At 37.7% G+C, this 22,663-nt stretch overlaps 1 protein-coding gene across 9 annotated transcripts in view; it reads left to right on the top strand.

Annotated features, from left to right (window-relative positions):
- KLHL8 (kelch like family member 8) overlaps window positions 1-22,663 on the top strand; it is a 58,161-nt gene that overhangs the window by 14,627 nt on the left and 20,871 nt on the right. For 5 of the 9 annotated variants that reach the window (XM_055434320.2, XM_055434322.2, XM_055434323.2 and 2 more), the window contains 2 exons: window positions 8,497-8,846; window positions 20,214-20,762. In XM_055434320.2, coding sequence (XP_055290295.1) covers window positions 8,640-8,846; window positions 20,214-20,762 — 756 coding nt within the window. In that variant the 5' untranslated portion in view covers window positions 8,497-8,639. The remainder of the gene's footprint in view (window positions 1-8,496; window positions 8,847-20,213; window positions 20,763-22,663) is intronic. The other 4 variants (XM_088836466.1, XM_088836470.1, XM_088836469.1 and 1 more) reach the window with 2 other exon arrangements.

Raw genomic sequence — 22,663 nt, 5'->3', positions numbered from 1 at the left:
GCTTTAGTTGTGTCCAACTCTGAGACGCTATGGACTGCCACCCTCCAGGCTCCTCTGTCCGTGGAATTCTCCAGGCAAGAATACTGGAGTGGGTTGCCATGCCTTCCTCCAGGAGGTCCTCCCAACCCAAGGATCGAGCTCAGTGTCTCCTGCATTGGTAGGTTGGTTCCTTACCACTAGTGCCACCTTGTGATGCTTAAATGAGAATATAGTCAACCTCTCTGTATCTGCAGATTCTGTGTAAATGGAGGGCCAACTGTATTATACCATTTTGTGTAAGACACTTGAGCATCATCTGGTTTTAGTATCTGAGGGAGGTCCTTGAACTAATCCTCTGTGGATACTGAAGGACAGCTGTATCTGTAAGATTTCTGGAAAAATACGTGACACACAGTGGTTTAGTAAGTAGTGTTTCCCCTTCTTTTCCCTATTTTATGTCAAAAATTAGTGGAGGAAAAGATTGGAAGGTAGGCTGGAGTCAGAGCAAGAAGAGCCTTGAATGCCTGGATAAGCTGCTGAAATGCATAACATTAAGCGGCTTGGAAGTGACACAGCCACATAAGTCAGGCAGTCCTACATAGATGTTTCGGGATGGGGTGGAGAGGCATGGTGACTGGTTAACGAAAGGTGCAGGAGTCTGAATTAGAGTGTAGTGAAAGAGAGGAGAGTAGGAAGAAAGAGACAAATGAGAGAGAGATTTTTCCCAAGTAGAAATCAGGGGAATTGAAATTGATGGGTTATGTAAATCAAAAAAGGAGTCAGATATGACTCAGGTTTTTGAATGAGGGCAGCTGAAAAAAATGGTATTGCCACTTGCAAAAGCAGAGGAATTAGAAAAAAATAGCTGATTTTAGAGGGGAGAGGATAGAGAATTTGACTTTTCATGTATTTTTTTGTTCTGTGATTCTTTTGTGGTATGCTCTGAATCATAATGCAGGGGTTAACCTCACAGACATTTGGAAAGTGTCCTGCTATCTCAGTTTGAGTCCTGACTTTACCACTTAAAATTATTAAATCCTTAGGGAATTGACCCTTTTATCAGTATGTAGTGATACAACATAAAATTGCCCATCTAAACCATTTTTAAGTGTACAGTACATTAGTCTGTGTGGATCACAATAAACTATGGAAAATTCTGAAAGAGATGGGAGTACCAGACCACCTGACCTGCCTCTTGAGAAACCTGAATGCAGGTCAGGAAGCAGCAGTTAGAAGTGGACATGGAACAACAGACTGGTTCCAAATAGGAAAAGGAATACGTCAAGGCTGTATATTGTCACCCTGCTTATTTAACGTATATGCAGAGTACATCATGAGAAACGCTGGGCTAGAGGAAGCACAAGTTGGAATCAAGATTGCCAGGAGAAATATCAATAACCTCAGATATGCAGATGCCACCACCCTTATGGCAGAAAGTGAAGAGGAACTCAAAAGCCTCTTGATGAAAGTGAAAGAGGAGAGTGAAAAGGTTGGCTTGAAGCTCAACATTCAGAAAACTAAGATCATGGCATCCGGTCCCATCACTTCATGGTAAGTAGATGGAGAAACAGTGTCAGACTTTATTTTTCTGGGCTCTAAAATCACTGCAGATGATGACTGCAGCCATGAAATTAAAAGACGCCTACTCCTTGGAAGGAAAGTTATGACCAACCTAGACAGCATATTAAAAAGCAGAGACATGACTTTGCCAACAAAGGTCCGTCTAGTCAAGGCTATGGTTTTTTCAGTGGTCATGTATGGATGTGAGATTTGGACTATAAAGAAAGCTGAACGCTGAAGAGTTGATACTTTTGAACTATGGTGCTGGAGAAGACTCTTGAGAGTCCCCTGGACTGCAAGGAGATCCAACCAGTCCATCCTAAAGGAGACTGGTCCTGGGTGTTCATTGGAAGGACTGATGTTGAAGCTGAAACTCCAATACTTTGGCCACCTGATGCGAAGAGCTGACTCATTGGAAAAGACCCTGATGCTGGGGAAGATTGTGGGTGGGAGGAGAAGGGGATGAGATGGTTGGATGGTATCACCGACTCGATGGACATGAGGTTGAGTGAACTCTGGGAGTTGGTGATGGACAGGGAGGCCTGGCATTCATGGGGTCGCAAAGAGTTGGACTTGACTGAGCGACTGAGCTGACTGACTGACATTAGTCTTAAAACACCATGTACACATTGTTGTGCAACACATTTCTGGAACTTTCCATCTTACAAAACGGAAATGCATATATCTATTGAACAATAACTCTTTTTCCCCACCCCTCCACCTCTGACAAACACCATTTTATTTTTTTCCTGAGCCTATGACTATTTTAGATACCAGGGGGGGAGATGGAGGAGGGTGGGATGAGTTGGGAGATTGGGATTGACATATATGCATTGCTAAGTATAAAACAGATAACTAAGGAGAAACTACTCTACAGCACAGAGAACTACTCAGCGCTCTGTGGTGACCTAAATGGGAAAGAAATCCAAAAAGAGGGGATATATATGTATATATTCATTTTGCTGTATAATAGAAACTAACACAACATTGTAAAGCAAGTATACTGCAGTAAACATAGTTAACTATTATCTTATGGTTTTTGGGAGTGAGGAATCTGGACACAACTTATCTGGGTCCTCTGCTTAGGGATTTCAGAAGGGTACAGTGAGGGTGCTGATCTGTGTTATCATATGGAGGCTTAACTAGAAAAATCTACTTCCAAATTCATTTAGAGTGTTGGGAGAGTTTCTTTGCAGCGGTGTGACTGAGGACCCTAACCTTTTACTGACCGGTGGAGAACTCCCTCAGATCCTGGGGATTGCCTGTAGTTTCTTGCTGCAGGGCTCCCTATCCCTGGCACTTGGCTTCTTCAAGGCTTGCAGGTGACCGTGTCACTTCAGTCTGTTCACCCAGTCTTATATAACGCAGCATAATCCAGCGAGTGACGCTTCATCACCTTTCCATATTATATTGGTTAGAAGCAAGTCACAGGTGGTTCTTACCCTCAGGGGGGTTATATGAAAGCATGACTCAATGAGGGGGGCCACCATTCTGTGTCCACCACAGTAACTTTAAGAAGTTATTAATAACTATGATCTATAATCTTACATTGATTATAATCTAAATCTTACATTTTGGTCCCTGTCAAAAGCTCGAAACAGTTGCTGATGCAATTATTAATAGAGGCTAATATAGGAAAAGACTAGTTAAGGTATTTATTATTTTCAGAAATGACATAAGTGAAGCTTCCATGCTAATAATACAGTATTTACAACATGGTTTATAATTTCATAAGTGCTTGTAAATCCATTATTGCATTGATTTAATTTTTAGAATAGTCTTATGAAGTAGATAAATATACCTGTTTACAGGTTAGCTAAATAAGGTTAGCAGGGCCTTCAAAAAAAAAACCTCACACATAGCCAGTAAGTGTATATTCACATATTTTAACTTAAAATCTCTTTGTTAGTCACTAAAATAGAATGTAGCATAGAACTGTTGGTGGTGTGAATACTCATCAAATATGCTTTGATAATGAGTAAATTTGCCTTTATGTAAATATAGTAAATTTGATATGAAAATAAATGAGATTTTTATAATGCAAGTGTCTGTGTTTAGGAGCACTGTATCTCTAATCTTCAGAATATTTCTTTAAGATAAGCAGCTTCTCTGTTTCACAGATGAGATAACTAAAGTTTTAGCAGGTTGTCATTTGCCCAAGGTTATTCATTTGGTAAATGGTGGAACTGTGAGCTGACTTCAAAATCTAGCATAAGCCTATTTCAGTCAAAATACCCTCTATTTTTGCTTTGCATCACTGGATAAAGTCTTTAAATTTTCCAGTTTATAGCTTCTCTTTTTGGAGGTAGTGCATCCATGTCTTAAAAGTAATGTGCTGTTGAATTGTTCTCAAATATTTTAAATAATTTTATTTATTTGTTTATGGCTGTGCTGGCTTTTCTTCAGCTGTGGCGAGCAGGGGCCACTCTCTGGTTGTGGTGTGTGGGCTTCTCATGGTGGTGGCCTCCCTTGTTGGGGAGAACGGGCTTCAGGCGTGTGGGCTCAGTAGTTGCTGCCCCCAGGCGTGAAAGTAGTTGCCGTGCACAGACCTAGTTTCTCTGTGGCTTGTGGGATCTTCATGGATCAGGGATCCAAGCCACGTCTCCATCATTGGCCGGTGGATACTTTACCACTGAGCCACCAGGGAAGCCCCTAGATTTTTTTTATTGTGGTAAAATACACATAGCATAAAACTATTTTTAACTGCACATTTTAGTGGTATTAAATTCATTCACATTGTTATGCCATCTCCACTACCATCCATCCTGGTAACTCTTTTCATCTTATAAAACTGAAACTCTGTACCCACTAAATAAGTCACCATTCTCTCCCCACAGCCCTTGGCAATACTCATTATATTTTCTGTCTTTATGATTTCAATATTTGTATCTCATATAAATTGAATCATACAGTCTGTCTTTTATTTGACTCATCTCACTTATCTTTAATGTTCTTAAACGTTTGTCCACATTGTAGCAGAATAACATTTATACCACATTTTACTTATCCATTTATTTGTTTATGGACATTTGGATTGCTATAGTGAATAGTGCTGCTCTGAACATGGGGTTGTAAATATCTCTTTAAGACCTTGCTTTCAGACTCACAAAAGGGAAAGGAGTAAGGAGGGATAAATTAACAGGGTGGGATTAACATATACACACTGCTATATATAAAATAGATAACCAACAAGACATACTGTATAGAATAGGGAACTATACCCAGGATTTTGTAATAACCTATAAGGGAAAATAACCTGAGAAAGAATACACACACACACAAATTTATGTAACTGAATCTCTGTACTATATACCTCAAACTAACATGACATTGTAAATCAACTATATTTTAATTAAAAAAAAATGTTGTTTTCAGTTCTTTTGGGTATATGCCCAGAAGTGGAATTGCTGCATGATATGGTAATTCTATTTTAAATTTTTTGAGGAACTACCACACTGTTTTCCACAGTGGCGGTACCATTTTACATTTCCACCAACCGTACACAAGGGTTTCAGTTTTCTGTTCTTTGCCAACACTTGTGGGCTTTGGTTTCAGGGTAATGCTGGCCTCGTAGAACAAATGGGGAAGTGTTTCTTCCTCTTCAATTTTTTGGAAAAGTTTGAAAAGGAAGGTATTAGTTCTTCTTTAAATGTTTGGTAAAATGTACTGGTGAAGTCATAAGATCCAGGACTTTTATTTGTTGGGAGATTCTGACTACTGATCAGCCTCCTTACTAGTTATAGGCCATAGTTATAGAAATAGAAAACAGATTTTCTATTTCTTTGTGATTTAGTGTTGATAGGTTTTGTGTTTCTAGGGACTTGTCCTTTTCATCTAGGTTATCCAATTTTCTCTTACAGTGTTTTTTGATTCTTTAGAATCAGTAGTAATGTCCCCATTTTCATTTCTGGATATAGTGATTTGAGCCTCCTCTTTTTTCTTAGTCTATCTAGCTGAAGTTTTGTCAATTTTATTTATCTTTTCGGAGAATCAGCTTTTAGTTTGATCGATTTTCCTCCATTGTTTTTCTGTTCTCTATTTCATTTCTCTTTGCTCTAATCTTCATTATTTCCTTCCTTCTGCTAGGTTTGGGTTTAGTTTATTCCTCTTTTTCTAGTTCCTGAAGTTTTAAAATTAGGTTGTTGACTTGAGATATCTTTTTTCCCCCAAGTGTTTTAAACTGTAAATTTCCCCTTGAGTGCTACTTTTGCTGCATCTCATGAGTTTAACACATTGTTTTTGTTTTCATTTGTCTCTAAGTATTTTCTAATTTCCCTGTGATTTCATCTTTGATCCATCAGTTTACAATTATGTTAATTTCCACAATTTCATAAATTTTTCATTTTTCTGTTACTGATTTCTAAATTCATTGTGAATTGATTAGAGAAAATACTTGGTATGATACTTATCTTTTAAAATCTATTGAGTCTCAATTATGGCCTAACATGTAGTCTCTTCTGGAAAATGTCCCATGTGCTTGCACTCGAGAAAAATGTATTCTGCTGTTGTTGAGTACGGTATATGTTGAGTTCTGTATGTATCTGTTAGATCTAGTTGGTTTATTATGTTAAGTCTATTGAAATCTACAACTATTAACTGTAGGACTATTTCTCCGTTTCTTAGTTTTTGTTCCATATATCTTCATGACTTGTCATAATACATGTTTATAGTTGTTATATCTTCATGCTGTATTGAACCTTTTATTAATATAATTTCCTTTTTTGTTTCTTGTAACATTTTTGATTCAGTCTTATTTTTGTCTAATACTAGTGTAGCCGTTTTTGCTGTCTTTTGGTTACTATTTGTGTGAAATCTTTTTTCAGTCTTTTCCATTTCAACTGCTTTGTGCCTTTGGATTGCAAACGAGGCTTGCGTAGACAGCATATAATTGGATCACGTGTTTTTATTTATTTTGCTAAAATTGGAGCATTTAATCCATTGACATTTGGTGTTACAAACCAAAATTACAGTAATGGTAGCTTTTTACATTAATAACTTGTTAAAAATTCATCTCTCAGATACAGAAAGTACAGTTACAAACTGCTGTTACAGTAATACTAGCTTTCGTCATTATCCGTGTATATTACTTTCTTATTCATGTGGCTTTGAGTTACTGTCTAGTATTCCTTCATTTCTTTCATCTGTAGGACTTCCTTGAATTGCAGGCCAGGTCTAGTGATCTTGAACTCCATCAGCTTTTGCTTATCTGGGAATATCTTAACTTCTGTCTCACTTTTGAAGGACAGTTTTGCTAAATATAGATTCTTGGTTGACAGATTTTGTCTTTTAGTACTTTGAACATATCTGCCCATTATCTTTTGGTCTCCAAAGTTTCTGTTGTGAAATCCACTGATAAACTAAGGATGACTTGTATGTGATGATTCACTTCTCTTGTTTTCAAAATTCTTTATCTTTTTGGAAGTTGGACTATATGTCTCTTTGAGTTCATCTTTTTTGGAGCTCGTTAGATGTTTATGTCTTTCATAAAATTTGGGAAGTTTTCAGCCATTATTTCTATGCACTTTTCTTTGTCTCTTACTCATCCGGGACTCCAATGATATGAATGTTGTTCTGTTTGATGTCCCACAGGTCCCTTAAGTGCTTATGTTTCTTCAATCTTTCTGTTCCTCAGGCCCGATAATTTTCTTTGTTTTAATTTCAGGTTTGCTGAGTCTTTTTTCTACCTGTCCATGTCTGCCTCAAACCTCTCTAATGAATTCTCAGTTTCGGTTATTATACTTTTCAGTTCCAGAATCGCTTTATGATTGCTTCTTAGGTTTTCTGTTGCTCTACTGATAGTTCCGTTTTGTTAACATGAATGACTGTACACATCTTCCTTTAGTTCTTTGAGTATCTTTAAGACAGTTGTTTTAAAATCTTTGAAAGAGAGCTAGTGGAGTTTATCCCAGACAGAGACAGTTTCTGATTATTTATTTTTTCCCTTGACTAGGCCATACTTTCCGATTTCTTTGTATGCCTTGTGATTTTTTTGATTATTGAATACAAGACATTTGAATCTAATAATGTGATAACCCTAGAAACCAGATCTTCCCTATTCCTTAAGATTTGTTGTTTTTTGTTATTGTTTGGCCTTCTGTTGTTGTAGGCTGTCTTTACACTGAAGATCACCCTGAGGTATAAATCTAAAGTCTTCTCAAGTTTTTTTCTGAGCCTTTTCCTGGGCGTGCATGGTCACTTTATAATTTTCTGTGCATATGCAGTTGTTTTTTAGTGCCTTAGTCTTTAGTATATTGCTTGTAAAGGGGGAAAAAGCAGAAAATGAAGCGGTGAAGGGCACCAGCCTTTAAAATCTCCTGGAATTCACTTCAGATGAGAGGGAGGGACTTGAAACGATGGGAGAAGGTGGAAGGAATAGCAGTGGTGCCCAACCCTTTGTCTGCACCTCTGTGATCAGAAATAGCAGGCAACAATCAGAGGAGAGACCCCACATTTCGGAGGGCAGAGAGTCCTTTTTGCCTGCTGTGACTCCTGCAAACTCTGCAAGCTGCTCTGGGACAGCTGCTTACCACTTAGTTGAGGGTGGGCAGCTGCTACTGTACAAAGAGCTGAAATTGACCAAAATTAATTGTAACTTTCCGACTTAGTCCTCTTCTGGAAGCTGTAAGCCTTCAGCAGGCTTCAGAGTGCCACAGTAGTTACATCAGGTGGATTCTGCTGATGCAGTTGTTGTCTATGTGGGAGACAGATTCCTTGTGCTTCTGCTCTGCCATCGTCCCATAATTTTCTAATTAGATTTTAAAAGAGTCCCTTCACTGATATAAAATAATTAGCTGAGGTGGTTAACATAACATTTAGTGTAAAAATACAAAGTCACTTGCTGTTTTTTCAGCAGTGATTTATATGGTCATATTACATATATAATATTGGTAAATTATAATTTCTAGTAATAATTTTTGAGAGGTTGTTTCTTAATGTAGGTTCTGTTATTTCTTTCAGCAAACTGGACAGTGGCATTTGAGTAAGTTTTGAAAACTTGCAGTTTAGTGGACTGCATCTACCCTCTGCCTTCTCCCCGTCCTTTACAAAAGAATAAATGGGATGTTTCAGAAGACAGCTGTATTAAAAGAAGAGTGTTGCAAATGGCTTCAGAAGCTGGGAATGCAAAACAGGCTAGGAATCGCTTCACAAAGGGGAAAAGACAGCAGCAGATAAAGAACAGATCTTCACTTGGTGACGGTGACGGAGACGACTCCTTTCTCTTTGAAGCAAATGAAGCTTGGAAAGATTTTCATGGTTCTCTTCTACAGTTTTATGAAAATGGAGAACTCTGTGATGTCACACTGAAGGTCAGACTGCCTTGTTTTCTTTTATCTTTTCAACCTCTTCAGTGTATTGTGTAAAATCATGGTTTCTGTAACCACATAAGGCAAATTTTTGGTGCTGTACTTACAATCAGAATGGTTTTATTTTCAATCCTTTATTCTGTTGAAGGGGAAGGGACATAAGTAAGGGTAAGTAAAGGGAACTTAAGAAAGATTACTGTACTAGTTAAATATTGATATTCACTGTTTCTTAGTTTCACTTCTGAATGTTTTGGAGCCCTAAAACAGTTATTATTTGTGAAATGAATAAATTACTGCTGACTAGATAAGCTTTTCGGAGAAGGCAATGGCAAGCCACTCCAGTACTCTTGCCTGGAAAATCCCATGGATGGAGGAGCCTGGTAGGCTGCAGTCCATGGGGTCGCTATGGGTCGGACACGACTGAGCGACTTCACTTTCACTTTTCACTTTCACACATTGGAGAAGGAAATGGCAACCCACTCCAGTGTTCTTGCCTGGAAAATCCCAGGGATGGGGGAGCTTGGTGGGCTTCCATCTATGGGGTCACACAGAGTCGGACACGACTGAAGTGACTTAGCAGCAGCAGCAGATAAGCTTTTAACTTAAAAAAATTTTTTTTGATTTATTTATTTTAATTGGACACTAATTACTTTACAATATTGTATTGGTTTTGCCATACATTGACATGAATCTGCCCCGGGTGTACATGTGTTCCCCATCCTGAACCCCCCTCCCACCTCCCTTCCCATCCCATCCCTCTGGGTCATCCCAGTTCACCAGCCCCGAGCATCCTGTATCATGCATTGAACCTGGACTAGCGATTCGTTTCACATATGATAATATACATGTTTCAATGCCATTCTCCCAAATCATCCCACCCTCGCCCTCTCCCACAGAGTCCCAAAGACTGTTCTATACATCTGTGTCTCTTGCTGTCTCATATACAGGGTTATCGTTACCGTCTTCCTAAATTCCATATATATGCGTTAGTATACTGTATTGGTGTTTTTCTTTCTGGCTTACTTCACTCTGTATAATAGGCTTCAGTTTCATCCACCTCATTAGAACTGATTCAAATATATTCTTTTTAATGGCTGAGTAATACTCCATTGTGTATATGTACCACAACTTTCTTATCCATTCATCTACAGATGGACATCTAGGTTGCTTCCATGTCCTGGCTATTATAAATAGCTGCAATGAACATTGGAGTACATGTGTCTCTTTCAATTCTGGTTTTCTCGGTGTGTATGCCCAGGAGTGCGATTGCTGGGTCGTATGGCAGTTCTCTTTCCAGTTTTTTAAGAAATCTTCACACTGTTCTCCATAGTGGCTGTACTAGTTTGCATTCCCACCAACAGTGTAAGAGGGTTCCCTTTTCTCCACACCCTCTCCAGCATTTATTGCTTGTAGACTTTTGGATAGCAGCCATTCTGACTGGTGTCAAATGGTACCTCATTGTGCTTTTGATTTGCATTTTTCTGATTATGAGTGATGTTGAGCATCTTTTCATGTATTTGTTAGCCATCTGTATGTCTTCTTTGGAGAAATGTCTGTTTAGTTCTTTGGCCCATTTTTTGATTGGGTCGTTTATTTTTCTGGGATTGAGCTGCAGGAGCTGCTTGTATATTTTTGAGATTAAAAATCTTGATGTATTCACTTACTCTTGATGTTGTTTAGAAGTCAGAATTTTTTATTGTATATGTAGCTACACTAGTGTTTTACTGTATGTTTCTATTCTGGTGCAAGCGTACCTCTCTTTTTTTGCATTTTGCTTTATTGCATTTTTCAGATTATGCATTTTTGTTTGGATTTTTGTTTTGTTTTTTGCAGATTGAAGGTTTGTGGTGACCCTGAGTTGTCAGATGATAGTTAGCATTTTTGAGTCTTTTAAACATAATTTCTATATGCAGTGGCAAAAAAAAAAAAAATTTGGTGATCTGGAACTGAACCTGCAATATCTCCAAGATATGCCTGTAATTTAATCTCTGTTTCAATATTACTGTTTTTAAGTGAGATGTTTATTTATACCTGATAGTGAATTAGACTTGGATGAAAAAGACTTTAGTAAACTGTGTCAAAGGTTATGTTGCTCTGCTACCAAAAACAGTTTTAATAAAATTGGAAAATTGATAAAGCAATATGAAAGAGCCTGTATTCTGATTGTTTCTCATTGCTCATTTAAAGTACTTTCTTACTATTCTTATCTCTCATTGTGATATTAAGCTCTTTTGAGGATTTGTGTGCATCCATGAAGAATTTTTTAACATGAGATTTGCTACTTTGGGATCTCTTAGAATCTGCTTTCTGCTCCTGATCAGTCAGGTCTTAGAGCTCAGAGTTGTGGGGATTGAGGACATCCTTGGAGAATCAGATAAGGGGACACTCAGCAAAAGTCTGTGAACTGAATGCGTAAATTCTGAGTTTCAGGCTCAGAATGTCCAGGAGTATAGAGTTATACTGTAAATAAATGACCTATATTCTCTTTAATTCTTAAACTTTTGGGGTCTTTACATATTTCTAGGTCCTAAGATATTGAGAAGAAGACCATTAAATAATTTTATTGACTTTGTATGAAATTTAGCCTTGTATACATTTTAATGAAGGAACACCTAAACTCTTTGATTTTTACAGTATATTCAGTTCAGTTCAGTTCACTCGCTCAGTCGTGTCTGACTCTTTGCGACCCCATGAATCACAGCATGCCAGGCCTCCCTGTCCATCACCAACTCCCGGAGTTCACTCAAACTCATGTCCATCGAGTCGGTGATGCCATCCAGCCATCTCATTCTCTGTCGTCCCCTTCTCCTTCCGCCCCCAATCCTTCCCAGCATCAGAGTCTTTTCCAGTGAGCTGTTCTAATTTTCAAAACCATACTGTGAAATTCAGTGACCCACACTAGCTTTGGCAAAAATAAAAATGTAAAATAGATGATTTGAATTTAATAAATTATCAGTTTGGTGTATCAATATAAGCTGGAAAATAAATATTATTGACTTATCAGTATATAATTTTTAATAACTACTGCATATAAACTTTCTTGAGAAGTATGGATACAGCCATTTTAGGGCAAGCGATAACTAATCTCATAACATTTCTGTTTTATTGCGTGACTTCAGCAATAGGTTAAAATGAAAACTTGAGAAGAATCTATAGGGGAAGCCCCAGAATGCCACATTTGAAGCAGTGACAAAGGTCATTTAGGAATGAGAAACTTCATAATTTATGATTTTAATTTTTCATCTGTAAAATTATGATTAGATTTTTGTGAGGAATAAGTGAGTTAACATGTAAATTCCTTAGAACAGTGCTTAATACATTAAATAATAAGTAATCAATTCTTAGGATCATTATGTGTACTACTGTTGTTCCAAAGAGATCAGATAATGCTGCTATGGTATATTCTGGTCTTGTCATCAGGAGGAATCAGTCTTTTAGCAGGTCTGTTATTGGATTTGTTTCTTAATTCTAATTCAATATTTCTTAAACTTTCAGAATTTAACTATCATAATAAAGCAACTAAACCCAGTAGAATTATGGGTAGTTTATAATGCTTTGCTCAATATAAACTTCACTTTTTACATTCATATAACCTTGAGGATTATACTTTGATATATTCATCTCCTTTTTTCTATTAGCATGCTTCCTTTGATCATTTTTGCTTTTAGGACAAACATTTCAGAAAGACAGTTATCAAAATTTGTTTTATTATTTATATGTAAGGTCATTAGTGTGTTTTTAAATTCCAAAGTGAGCACCTAAATTGGAAACAGCAAGTAAGTTCATTTAACAGATGATTTACTAAGGTCTTACCACAGTACACAGAGAGTATTAATAAATCTGAATAATATGCTATACTTGCATTGAGGGAGTTTAAGGTTTAGCTGGAGATAGACACATATACAGCTAACTAAAATACAATTTAGTAACTGTCATTTTATGACATTTTTATGGAAGCAAAGGACAGGATCTGTTAATTATGTCTGAGAGGTGATTGGAAAGGCTTCACATAGAAGATTATATATTATCTTAAGGTCATGCCAGGTTTACCAGAAAGGTAAAACTTATTTATATATTATATTTATTAGTGAAAATATTTTTAAACAACATATCTCTTGGTAACACTAAAATTATAAATGAGGGAAGATTCTTAAGGGCAACAGTTTGGTTGGGGAACAGACAAAGGGAAATTGTCTCAAAAGGGGTATTGCACTCATAATACTTAGATTATGTGTCACAGATCAACAAGAATAGCATCTGGAAAGATGCTTTTATTTATGCTTTATTTAGTCTGAGGAAATGTCATTGTCCTTTTAATTTTTTTTCATTGTCCTTTTTAAAGATCATAGTTAATTTACCTGAAGAGGTTGATAGAGATTATTAAAGGAGGACAACCCCTTCCATCATCTCTTGATGCCACCACTGAGATATGTTTCATTCATATTATTTAGCTTCTTATTTTGAAACTGCATGTTTCTGTGATGTTAAAAAAATTTTTTTAATATTTATTTATTTGGCTTCACCGGGTCCTAGTTGTGGCGTGGGGGATCCAGTTCCCTAACCAGGGACTGAACCCAGATCCTTGCATTGGGAGCACTAAGTCTTAGCCACTGGACCACCAGGGAAGTTCCTGTGATTTTTTTTAAAATAAGTATTTATAGGATTCTAATGAACATGTTCCAAAGAATAGCAAGGAGAGATAAGAAAGCCTTCCTCAGTGATCAATGCAAAGAAATAGAGGAAAACAACAGAATAGGAAAAACAAGAGATCTCTTCAAGAATATTAGAGATTCCAAGGGAACATTTCATGCAAAGATGGGCTCGATAAAGGACAGAAATGGTAGGGACCTAACAGAAGCAGAAGATATTAAGAAGAGGTGGCAAGAATACACAGAAGAACTGTACAAAAAAGATCTTCACGAGCAAGATAGTCACTATAACGTGATCACTGACCTAGAGCCAGACATCTTGGAATGTGAAGTCAAGTGGGCCTTAGAAAGCATCACTACGAACAAAGCTAGTGGTGGTGATGGAATTCCAGTTGAGCTATTTCAAATCTTGAAAGATGATGCTGTGAAAGTGCTGCACTCAATATGCCAGCAAATTTGGAAAACTCAGCAGTGGCCACAGGACTGGAAAAGGTCAGTCTTCATTCCAGTCCCAAAGAAAGGCAATGCCAAAGAATGCTCAAACTACCGCACAATTGCACTCATCTCACACGCTAGTAAAGTCATGCTCAAAATTGTCCAAGTCAGACTTCAGCAATATGTGAACCGTGAACTCCCAGATGTTCAAGCAAGTTTTAGAAAAGGCAGAGGCACCAGAGATCAAATTGCCAACATCTGCTGGATCATGGAGAAAGCAAGAGAGTTCCAGAAAAACATCTATTTCTGCTTCATTGACTATGCCAAAGCCTTTGACTGTGTGGATCACAATCAACTGTGGAACATTCTGAAAGAGATGGGAATACCAGACCACCTGACCTGCCTCTTGAGAAACCTGTATGCAGGTCAGGAAGCAACAGTCAGAACTGTACATGGAACAACCGATTGGTTCCAAATAGGAAAAGGAGTACGTCAAGGCTGTTATTGTCACCTTGCTTATTTAACTTCTATGCAGAGTACATCATGAGGAACGCTGGGCTGGAAGAAGCACAAGCTGGAATCAAGATTGCTGGGAGAAATATCAATAATCTCGGATATGCAGATGACACTACCCTTATGGCAGAAAGTGAAGAGGAACTCAAAAGCCTCTTGATGAAAGTGAAAGATGAGAGTGAAAAGGTTGGCTTGAAGCTCAACATTCAGAAAACAAAGATCATGGCATCTGGTCCCATCACTTCATGGGAAATAGATGGAAAAACAGTGGAGACACAGTCAGACTTTATTTTTCTTGGCTCCAAAATCACTGCAGATGCTGATTGCAGCCATGAAATTAAAAGACACTTACTCCTTGAAAGGAAAGTTATGACCAACCTTGATAATATATTAAAAAGCAGAGACATTACTTTGCCAACAAAGGTCCGTCTAGTCAAGGCTGTGGTTTTTCTCGTGGTCATGTATGGATGTGAGAGTTGGACTGTGAAGAAAGCTGATCGCCAAAGAATTGATGCTTTTGAACTGTGGTGTTGGAGAAGACTTTTGAGAGTCCCTTGTACCGCAAGGAGATCCAACCAGTCCATTCTAAGGGAGATCGATCCTGGGTGTTCATTGGAAGGACTGATGCTAAAGCTGAAACTGCAGTACTTTGGCCACCTCATGCGACGAGTTGACTCACTGGAAAAGACTCTGATGCTGGGAAAGGTTGGGGGCGGGAGGAGAAGGGGATGACCAAAAATGAGATGGTTGGATGGCATCACTGACTCTGTGGACATGAGTTTGAGTGAACTCCGGGAGTTGGTGATGGACAGGGAGGCCTGGCGTGCTGTGATTCATGGGGTCGCGGAGAGTCGGGCACGACTGAGCGACTGAACTGAACTGAACTGAATGAACATGTATAATTATTTGCCATCAAAACTTTCAGCTGATCAGGTAAGAATAGTGCTCCGAAAGATTGCAGGGAAACAAAATATTCGAGCTTCATTAGAGTAGTGTACTTCCAAGAGGCAAAAATGATAAAAATTATTATCCTTATAAATGTAACCGTTCCTGACTAGAGAGTATACATAACCTAATTAAAGAAATGATAAAGGAGAAAGTGATTTTATATTTAACACTTAAGTATTCTATGTTAAGTCTAGTAAAATGATGATCACTTCTACTTTTGTCTGTTCAACTAGTAAGTCAATATTTTGATTTTTTTTTCATATTGCTCAGAAGAAGGGATATTTGAGTATTTATATCCATAGATCCTTGTTTATTTGATCACCAAAATGCCACCTAAAATTTATTATTTTCATTGTGCAAGTTTTTTTAAGTAAATGTGAGATAACATTGTAGAACAGTGAATGTAGCTAGACTTTGTGATATGGTAATTCACTGCAAGTCAAGACATTTTCTTGAGTCTTAAACATTTACCCCTTCTTGACTTTGACAGTTAAACATGTTTTTGGCTACTCAGACTGGTTAAAATTGGTGGATTATTGAAAAAACTAGGTAATTGAGCTAAAAAGGCAAAATTTCTACATGGGATTAAACTGAAAAATTAAAACACAGCTTATAAATGGATGTAAAAGGAGACTTGGGTATATAGGCTTTTTCTCTCGTGTTATGTGTCTTATGGATTTTATTTCAATGTAGTCCTCAGACATTTAGTTTGAGTTACTGTTAATTGGCATAATTGTAAACATTTCAACTTAATGTATACTTTAGTTTTTGTTTTAATGGCTTTTTAAAAATTTAGTGTATTTTCAACAATTCATGTTAATAGGATTATACAGTTAATACTTAGAAATGAAGTAAATTACATAAGAACAACAGTTTGTAAAAGAATAGTTAACAGGATAGCCAAGTTTTTAAAAAGTACTAAAAATGTAAAAATTAAATCAGTTGAAAAATAGTTCAGTTATTGGGGCTTCCTACATGGCTCAGTGGTAAAGAACATGCCTGCCACTGCAAGAGACACAGATTAGATCCTGGTCGGGAAGATCATCTGGAGGAGGAGATGGCAACCCACTCCAGTACTCTTGCCTGGAGAATCTCACGGACAGAGGAGCCTGGTGAACTATAGTCCATGGGGTCACAAAGAGTCAGATGTGACTGAGCAACTCAAAGGGTATTTATAAGCAAAACCATTTTGTATCTTGTAACATTCCTTAGGCCTTTCCTTTCTAAGTTCTTATTTTAAAATTAGTTCCCAGATAATGAAACACAACTATATTACGTAATCAAAATGTTACATGGAAACAGGATAATTGCTAAAACACCACTATCTTATTACTTACTGATTAATACACAGTGCTGGAAAAACTGAGTACCTACTATGTTAAAAAGATAAAAGTAAGAGGTACAAACTTATGTATGGATTAAGTACAAGGAAATGTTGTACAACATGGGGAATATAGCCAATATTTTATGATAACTGTGAGTAGAATATTACAGAGGATGTGATGGTTGGATGGTATCACCAACTTGGTGGACATGAGTTTGCGCAAGCTCAGGGAGTTGATGATGGACAGGAAAGCCTGGCACGCTGCAGTCCACGGGGTCACAAAGAGTCGAACACAATTGAGTGACTTAACTGAAGTAGAATATAACCTTTAAAAATTGTGAATCATAATATTGTACACCTGTAACGTACAGCAACTATACTTCAATAAAAAAAGATATGTCTTCTCAGTGTCAAGAACTTCCAGATGGAAATAGATTTGTGAGCACTAAAAAGAACACCTCGAGTATGTATGGAATATTAGAATGATTCCCACTTAAGCATATCACCTAATGCAGAAGTCATAAAGAGAAAGGTTGGTTGATTATAAAAATCCATGGGGGATAAATTTAAAGCACACTTAGAAAAGAAGTTTTGAAACATATATTTGATAAATGACTAATATTCCAAAAGTCTGAGTCATTCTTACAAATAAGTTCATGGTAAAGAGTTCATAGAAGACGTAAAAGTAGTCCAAAATTTTTGAATGATTTAATAATATTAGTAAAAGATAAAACTAAAACAGTGAGAGACTTCATTCATTGAATTGGCAAATATTTAACAACTTAACACTCAGAATATGGCACAAGTATTGTAAGATCAGAAATGGACAATTTAGCAATATGTATCCAAACTGTACTTGTCCTTTGAAGCAGCATTACTGTTTTATGTAGGAAATTATTAATAGAGAGTGGATACGAAGATTCTCTTAGAACAAAGTTCATTACTGTGTTGATAATGGCCATTACAGGAAGCAGTCTAATTTTTCAGCAGTTAAAGCAGTGATGTTTCAGTGTTCTTTATTACATTTCTATAAAATATCATTTCAAAATGATTTAAATAGGAAATGAAAAAACTTCAATTAAGCTCATAATAAATACTACTAAATATTGATTTGTTTACTCTGCTTCAGTTTTCTCAGTGATAAATTGTGGATAATGATAGTATCTACTCATAGGACCATTGGGACAATGAAGTGAGTTACAATTAAGTGAGTTAATATATGAAAAACAGAATGAATAGTGCCTGACACAATAACTATAGTTAGCAATACTGTCGGAGAAGGCAATGGCAAGCCACTCCAGTACTATTGCCTAGAAAATCCCATGGATGGAGGAACCTGGTAGGCTGCAGTCTGTGGGGTCGCTAAGGGTCAGACACGACTGAGCGACTTCACTTTCACTTTTCACTTTCACACACTGGAGAAGGAAATGGCAACCCACTCCAGTGTTCTTGCCTGGAGAATCCCAGGGACGGCGGAGCCTGGTGGGCTTCTGTCTATGGGGTCACACAGAGTTGGACATGACTGAAGTGACTTAGCAGCAGCAGCGGCAATACTGTGTTGTATATTTGAAAATAGCTACGAGAGTAGAGATGTAGAGAAAGAGATGGGAATACCAGACCACCTGACCTGCCTCTTGAGAAACCTATATGCAGGTCAGGAAGCAACAGTTAGAACTGGACATGGAACAACGGACTGGTTCCAGATAGGAAAAGGAGTACGTCAAGGCTGTATGTTGTCACCTGGCTTATTTAACTTATGTGCAGAGTACATCATGAGAAACACTGAGCTGGAAGAAGAACAAGCTGGAATCAAGATTGCCGGGAGAAATATCAATAACCTCAGATATGCAGATGACACCACCCTTATGGCAGAAAGTGAAGAGGAACTAAAAAGCCACTTGATGAAAGTGCAAGAGGAGAGTGAAAAAGTTGGCTTAAAGCTCAACATTCAGAAAACTGAGATCATGGCATCCAGTCCCATCACTACATGGGAAATAGATGGGGAAACTGTCAGACTTTATTTTTTGGGGCTCCAAAAATCACTGCAGATGGTGATTGAAGCCATGAAATTAAAAGAGGCTTACTCCTTGGAAGGAAAGTTATGACCAACCTAGACAGCATATTAAAAAGCAGAGACATTACTTTGCCAACAAAGGTCCGTCTAGTCAAGGCTATGGTTTTTCCAGTGGTCACGTATGGATGTGAGAGTTGGACTGTGAAGAAAGCTGAGTGCTGAAGAATTGATGCTTTTGAACTGTAGTGTTGGAGAAAACTCTTGAGAGCCCCTTGGACTGCAAGGAGATCCAACCAGTCCATTCTAAAGGAGATCAATCCTGGGTGTTTATTGGAAGGACTGATGCTAAAGCTGAAACTCCAATACTTTGGCCACCTCATGCGACAAATTGACTCACTGGAAAAGACTCTGATGCTGGGAGGGATTGGGGGCTAGAGGAGAAGGGGACGACAGAGAATGAGATGGCTGGATAGCATCACCGACTCGATGGACATGAGTTTGAGTGAACTCCGGGAGTTGGTGATGGACAGGGAGGCCTGGTGTGCTGTGATTCATGGGGTCGCAAAGAGTCGGACACGACTGAGCGACTGAACTGAACTAAATGAGAGTAGATCTTAAAAATTCTCATCAGAAAGAAAAAAAAGTATAAGAGGTGATAGTTACTAAAACTGTGGTAATCGTTTCACTATATATATATATATATATAAAATATCAAATCATAGTGTTGGGTACCTTAAATTTATTCCATCTTCAGTTCAGTTCAGTCGCTCAGTCGTGTCCGACTCTTTGCGACCCCATGAATCACAGCACGCCAGGCCTCCCTGCCCATCACCAACTTCCGGAGTTCACTCAAACTCATGTCCATCGAGTCGGTGATGCTATCCAGCCATCTCATTCTCTGTCGTCCCCTTCTCCTCCCGCCCCCAATCCCTCCCAGCATCAGAATCTTTTCCAGTGAGTCAACTCTTTGCATGAGGTGGCCAAATTATTGGAGTTTTAGCTTTAGCATCAGTCCTTCATCTTAGATGTCAGTAAAATTATAAAAAAAGTTTTAAAATAAGGGACTCATAGACCCTAAGGAAAACATAGTGCCTGATACATAGTAAGTGCTGGGTGATGTTTGTTGTTATTCATTAATTCACAAAATGCTTCTGAAATGTGAGATAATATAGAAAAATCTAGTTTTATAATAGTAGTAATGAATATTTTATGCTGAAATGTTCTGAGGAAACAGCTCTAAATTAATTTATAACTATTGTTTTATAATATAGATACATGTATAAAAGATTTGATTCTGAATTTGGAAGAAGAAAATTGACTTTTAAAAATTAGCCTAGGTTGACAGTAAGTGACCAAAGGATTACATTGTCAAAACAAATGCACTAAAATTGTCTGGAGGTTTTGTCCCTGCTACAGCATATCCTCTATGCCGATCTCAGGTTTATCTTGATATTAAACTAAGTCTGCTTTTGTTTTCTTTTTAACAGGTTGGCTCAAAGCTAATCTCCTGTCACAAACTGGCATTGGCTTGTGTTATTCCCTACTTCAAAGCCATGTTTCTCTCTGAAATGGCTGAGGCCAAGCAAACACTGATTGAAATAAGAGATTTTGATGGTGATGCAATAGAAGACTTGGTAAAGTTTGTCTATTCTTCACGGCTCACTTTGACGGTTGACAATGTCCAGCCTCTCTTATATGCAGCCTGTATCCTACAGGTTGAACTGGTGGCTAGAGCTTGTTGTGAATACATGAAGTTACATTTTCATCCCTCCAACTGTCTGGCAGTAAGAGCCTTTGCAGAAAGTCACAATCGAATAGACTTGATGGACATGGCGGATCAGTATGCCTGTGAGCATTTTACTGAAGTGGTGGAGTGTGAAGACTTCGTAAGTGTGTCACCTCAGCATCTCCATAAGCTTTTGTCCTCCAGTGACCTAAACATTGAGAATGAAAAGCAGGTCTATAGTGCTGCCATCAAGTGGCTTCTTGCCAATCCTCAACATCATCCCAAATGGTTGGATGAAACACTTGCACAGGTGGGGACAAACAAATAAGATTGTGTATAGAAAGGAAATGATAGGGAAACAAATCAGCATGTTCCATTCACCATAAAAGGTGGGGATTATCAATTGATGTAATATAATGTGAAAATAGCTTTGACTCTCACTTTCCTGTACCATTTAAGGATAAGTCTGAACGTGCTATATTTGAATTAGAAATGTCACTACCTGCTTTTTAACCTGAATATTTACAAAGCCCCTTTGAGATAGTAGTAATGAATATTTTATGCTGAAATGTTCTGAGGAAACAGCTCTAAATTAATTTATAACTATTGTTTTTTTTTTTTTTTTTTGAACAGAGGAAAATTTATGCGTCGAACCTGGACTGGTCACTTATGATAATATACATGCTACAATTCCATTCTCTCCAATCATTCCACCTTCACCCTCTCCCACAGAGTCCCAAAGACTGTTCTAAATGCCTATGTCTCTTTTGCAGTCTCTTATACAGGGTTCAGGTTACCATTTTTCTAAATTCCATATATATGCGTTAATATACGGTATTGATGTTCTTCTTTCTGGCTTACTTCACTCTGTATAATTGGCTCCAATTTCATCCACCTCATTAAAACTGATTCAAATGCATTCTTTTTGATGGCTGAGAAATACTCCATTGTGTATATGTACCAAAGCTTTCTTATCCATTCATCTGCAGATGGACATCTAGGTTGTTTCCATGTCCTGGCTATTATAAACAGTGCTGCGATGAACATTGGAGTACATGTGTCTCTTTCAATTCTGGTTTCCTCGGTGTGTATGCCCAGGAGTGCAATCGCTGGATCATATGGCAGTTCTATTTCCAGTTTTCTGAGGAATCTCCACACTGTTCTCCATAGTGGCTGTACTAGTTTGCATTCCCACCAACAGTGTAAGAGGGTTCCCTTCTCTCCACACCCTCTCCAGCACTTATTGCATGTAGACTTTTGGATAGCAGCCATTCTGACTGGTGTGAAATGGTATCTCATTGTGGTTTTGATTTGCATTTCTCTGATGATGAGGGATGTTGAGCATTTTTTCATGTGTTTATTAGCCATCTTTATGTCTTCTTTGGAGAAATGTCTGTTTAGTTCTTTGGCCCATTTTTTGATTGGGTCACTTAGTTTTCTGGAATTAAGCTGCAGGAGCTGCTTGTATAATTTGGAGATTAATCCTTTATCAGTTGCTTCATTTGCTATTATTGTCTCCCATTCTGAAGGTTGTCTTCTCACCTTGCTTAGAGTTTCCTTTGCTGTGCAGAAGCTTTTGATTTTAATTAGGTCCCATTTGTTTATTTTTGCTTTTATTTCCAATATTCTGGGAGGTGGGTCTTGGAGGATCCTGCTGTGATTTATGTTGGAGAGTGTTTTGCCTATGTTCTCCTCTAGGAGTTTTATAGTTTCTGGTCTTACATTTAGATCTTTAATCCATTTTGAGTTTATTTTGGTGTATGGTGTTAGGAAGTGTTCTAGTTTCATTCTTTTACAAGTGGCTGACCAGTTTTCCCAGCACCACTTGTTAAAGAGACTGTCTTTTCTCCATTTTATATTCTTGCCTCCTTTGTCGAAGATAAGGTGTCCATAGGAGCGTGGGTTTATCTCTGGGCTTTCTATTTTGTTCCATTGATCTATATTTCTGTCTTTATGCCAGTACCATACTGTCTTGATGACTGTGGCTTTGTAATAGAGCCTGAAGTCCGGCAGGTTAATTCCCCCAGTTCCATTCTTCTTCCTCAAGATTGCTTTGGCTATTCGAGGTTTTTTGTATTTCCATACAAATTGTGAGATTATTTGTTCTAGTTCTGTGAAAAATATTGTTGGTAGCTTGATAGGGATTGCATTGAATGTATAAATTACTTTGGGTAGTATACTCATTTTTACAATATTTATTCTTCCAATCCA

Source organism: Moschus berezovskii, chromosome 5 (assembly GCF_049115385.1).
Source record: "Moschus berezovskii isolate FMDL1 chromosome 5, NW_MosBer_1.0, whole genome shotgun sequence".
NCBI lineage: Eukaryota > Metazoa > Chordata > Mammalia > Artiodactyla > Moschidae > Moschus > Moschus berezovskii.
Note: the sequence above shows the minus strand (reverse complement) of the source record. Positions and strands in the feature narration are given on the sequence as shown.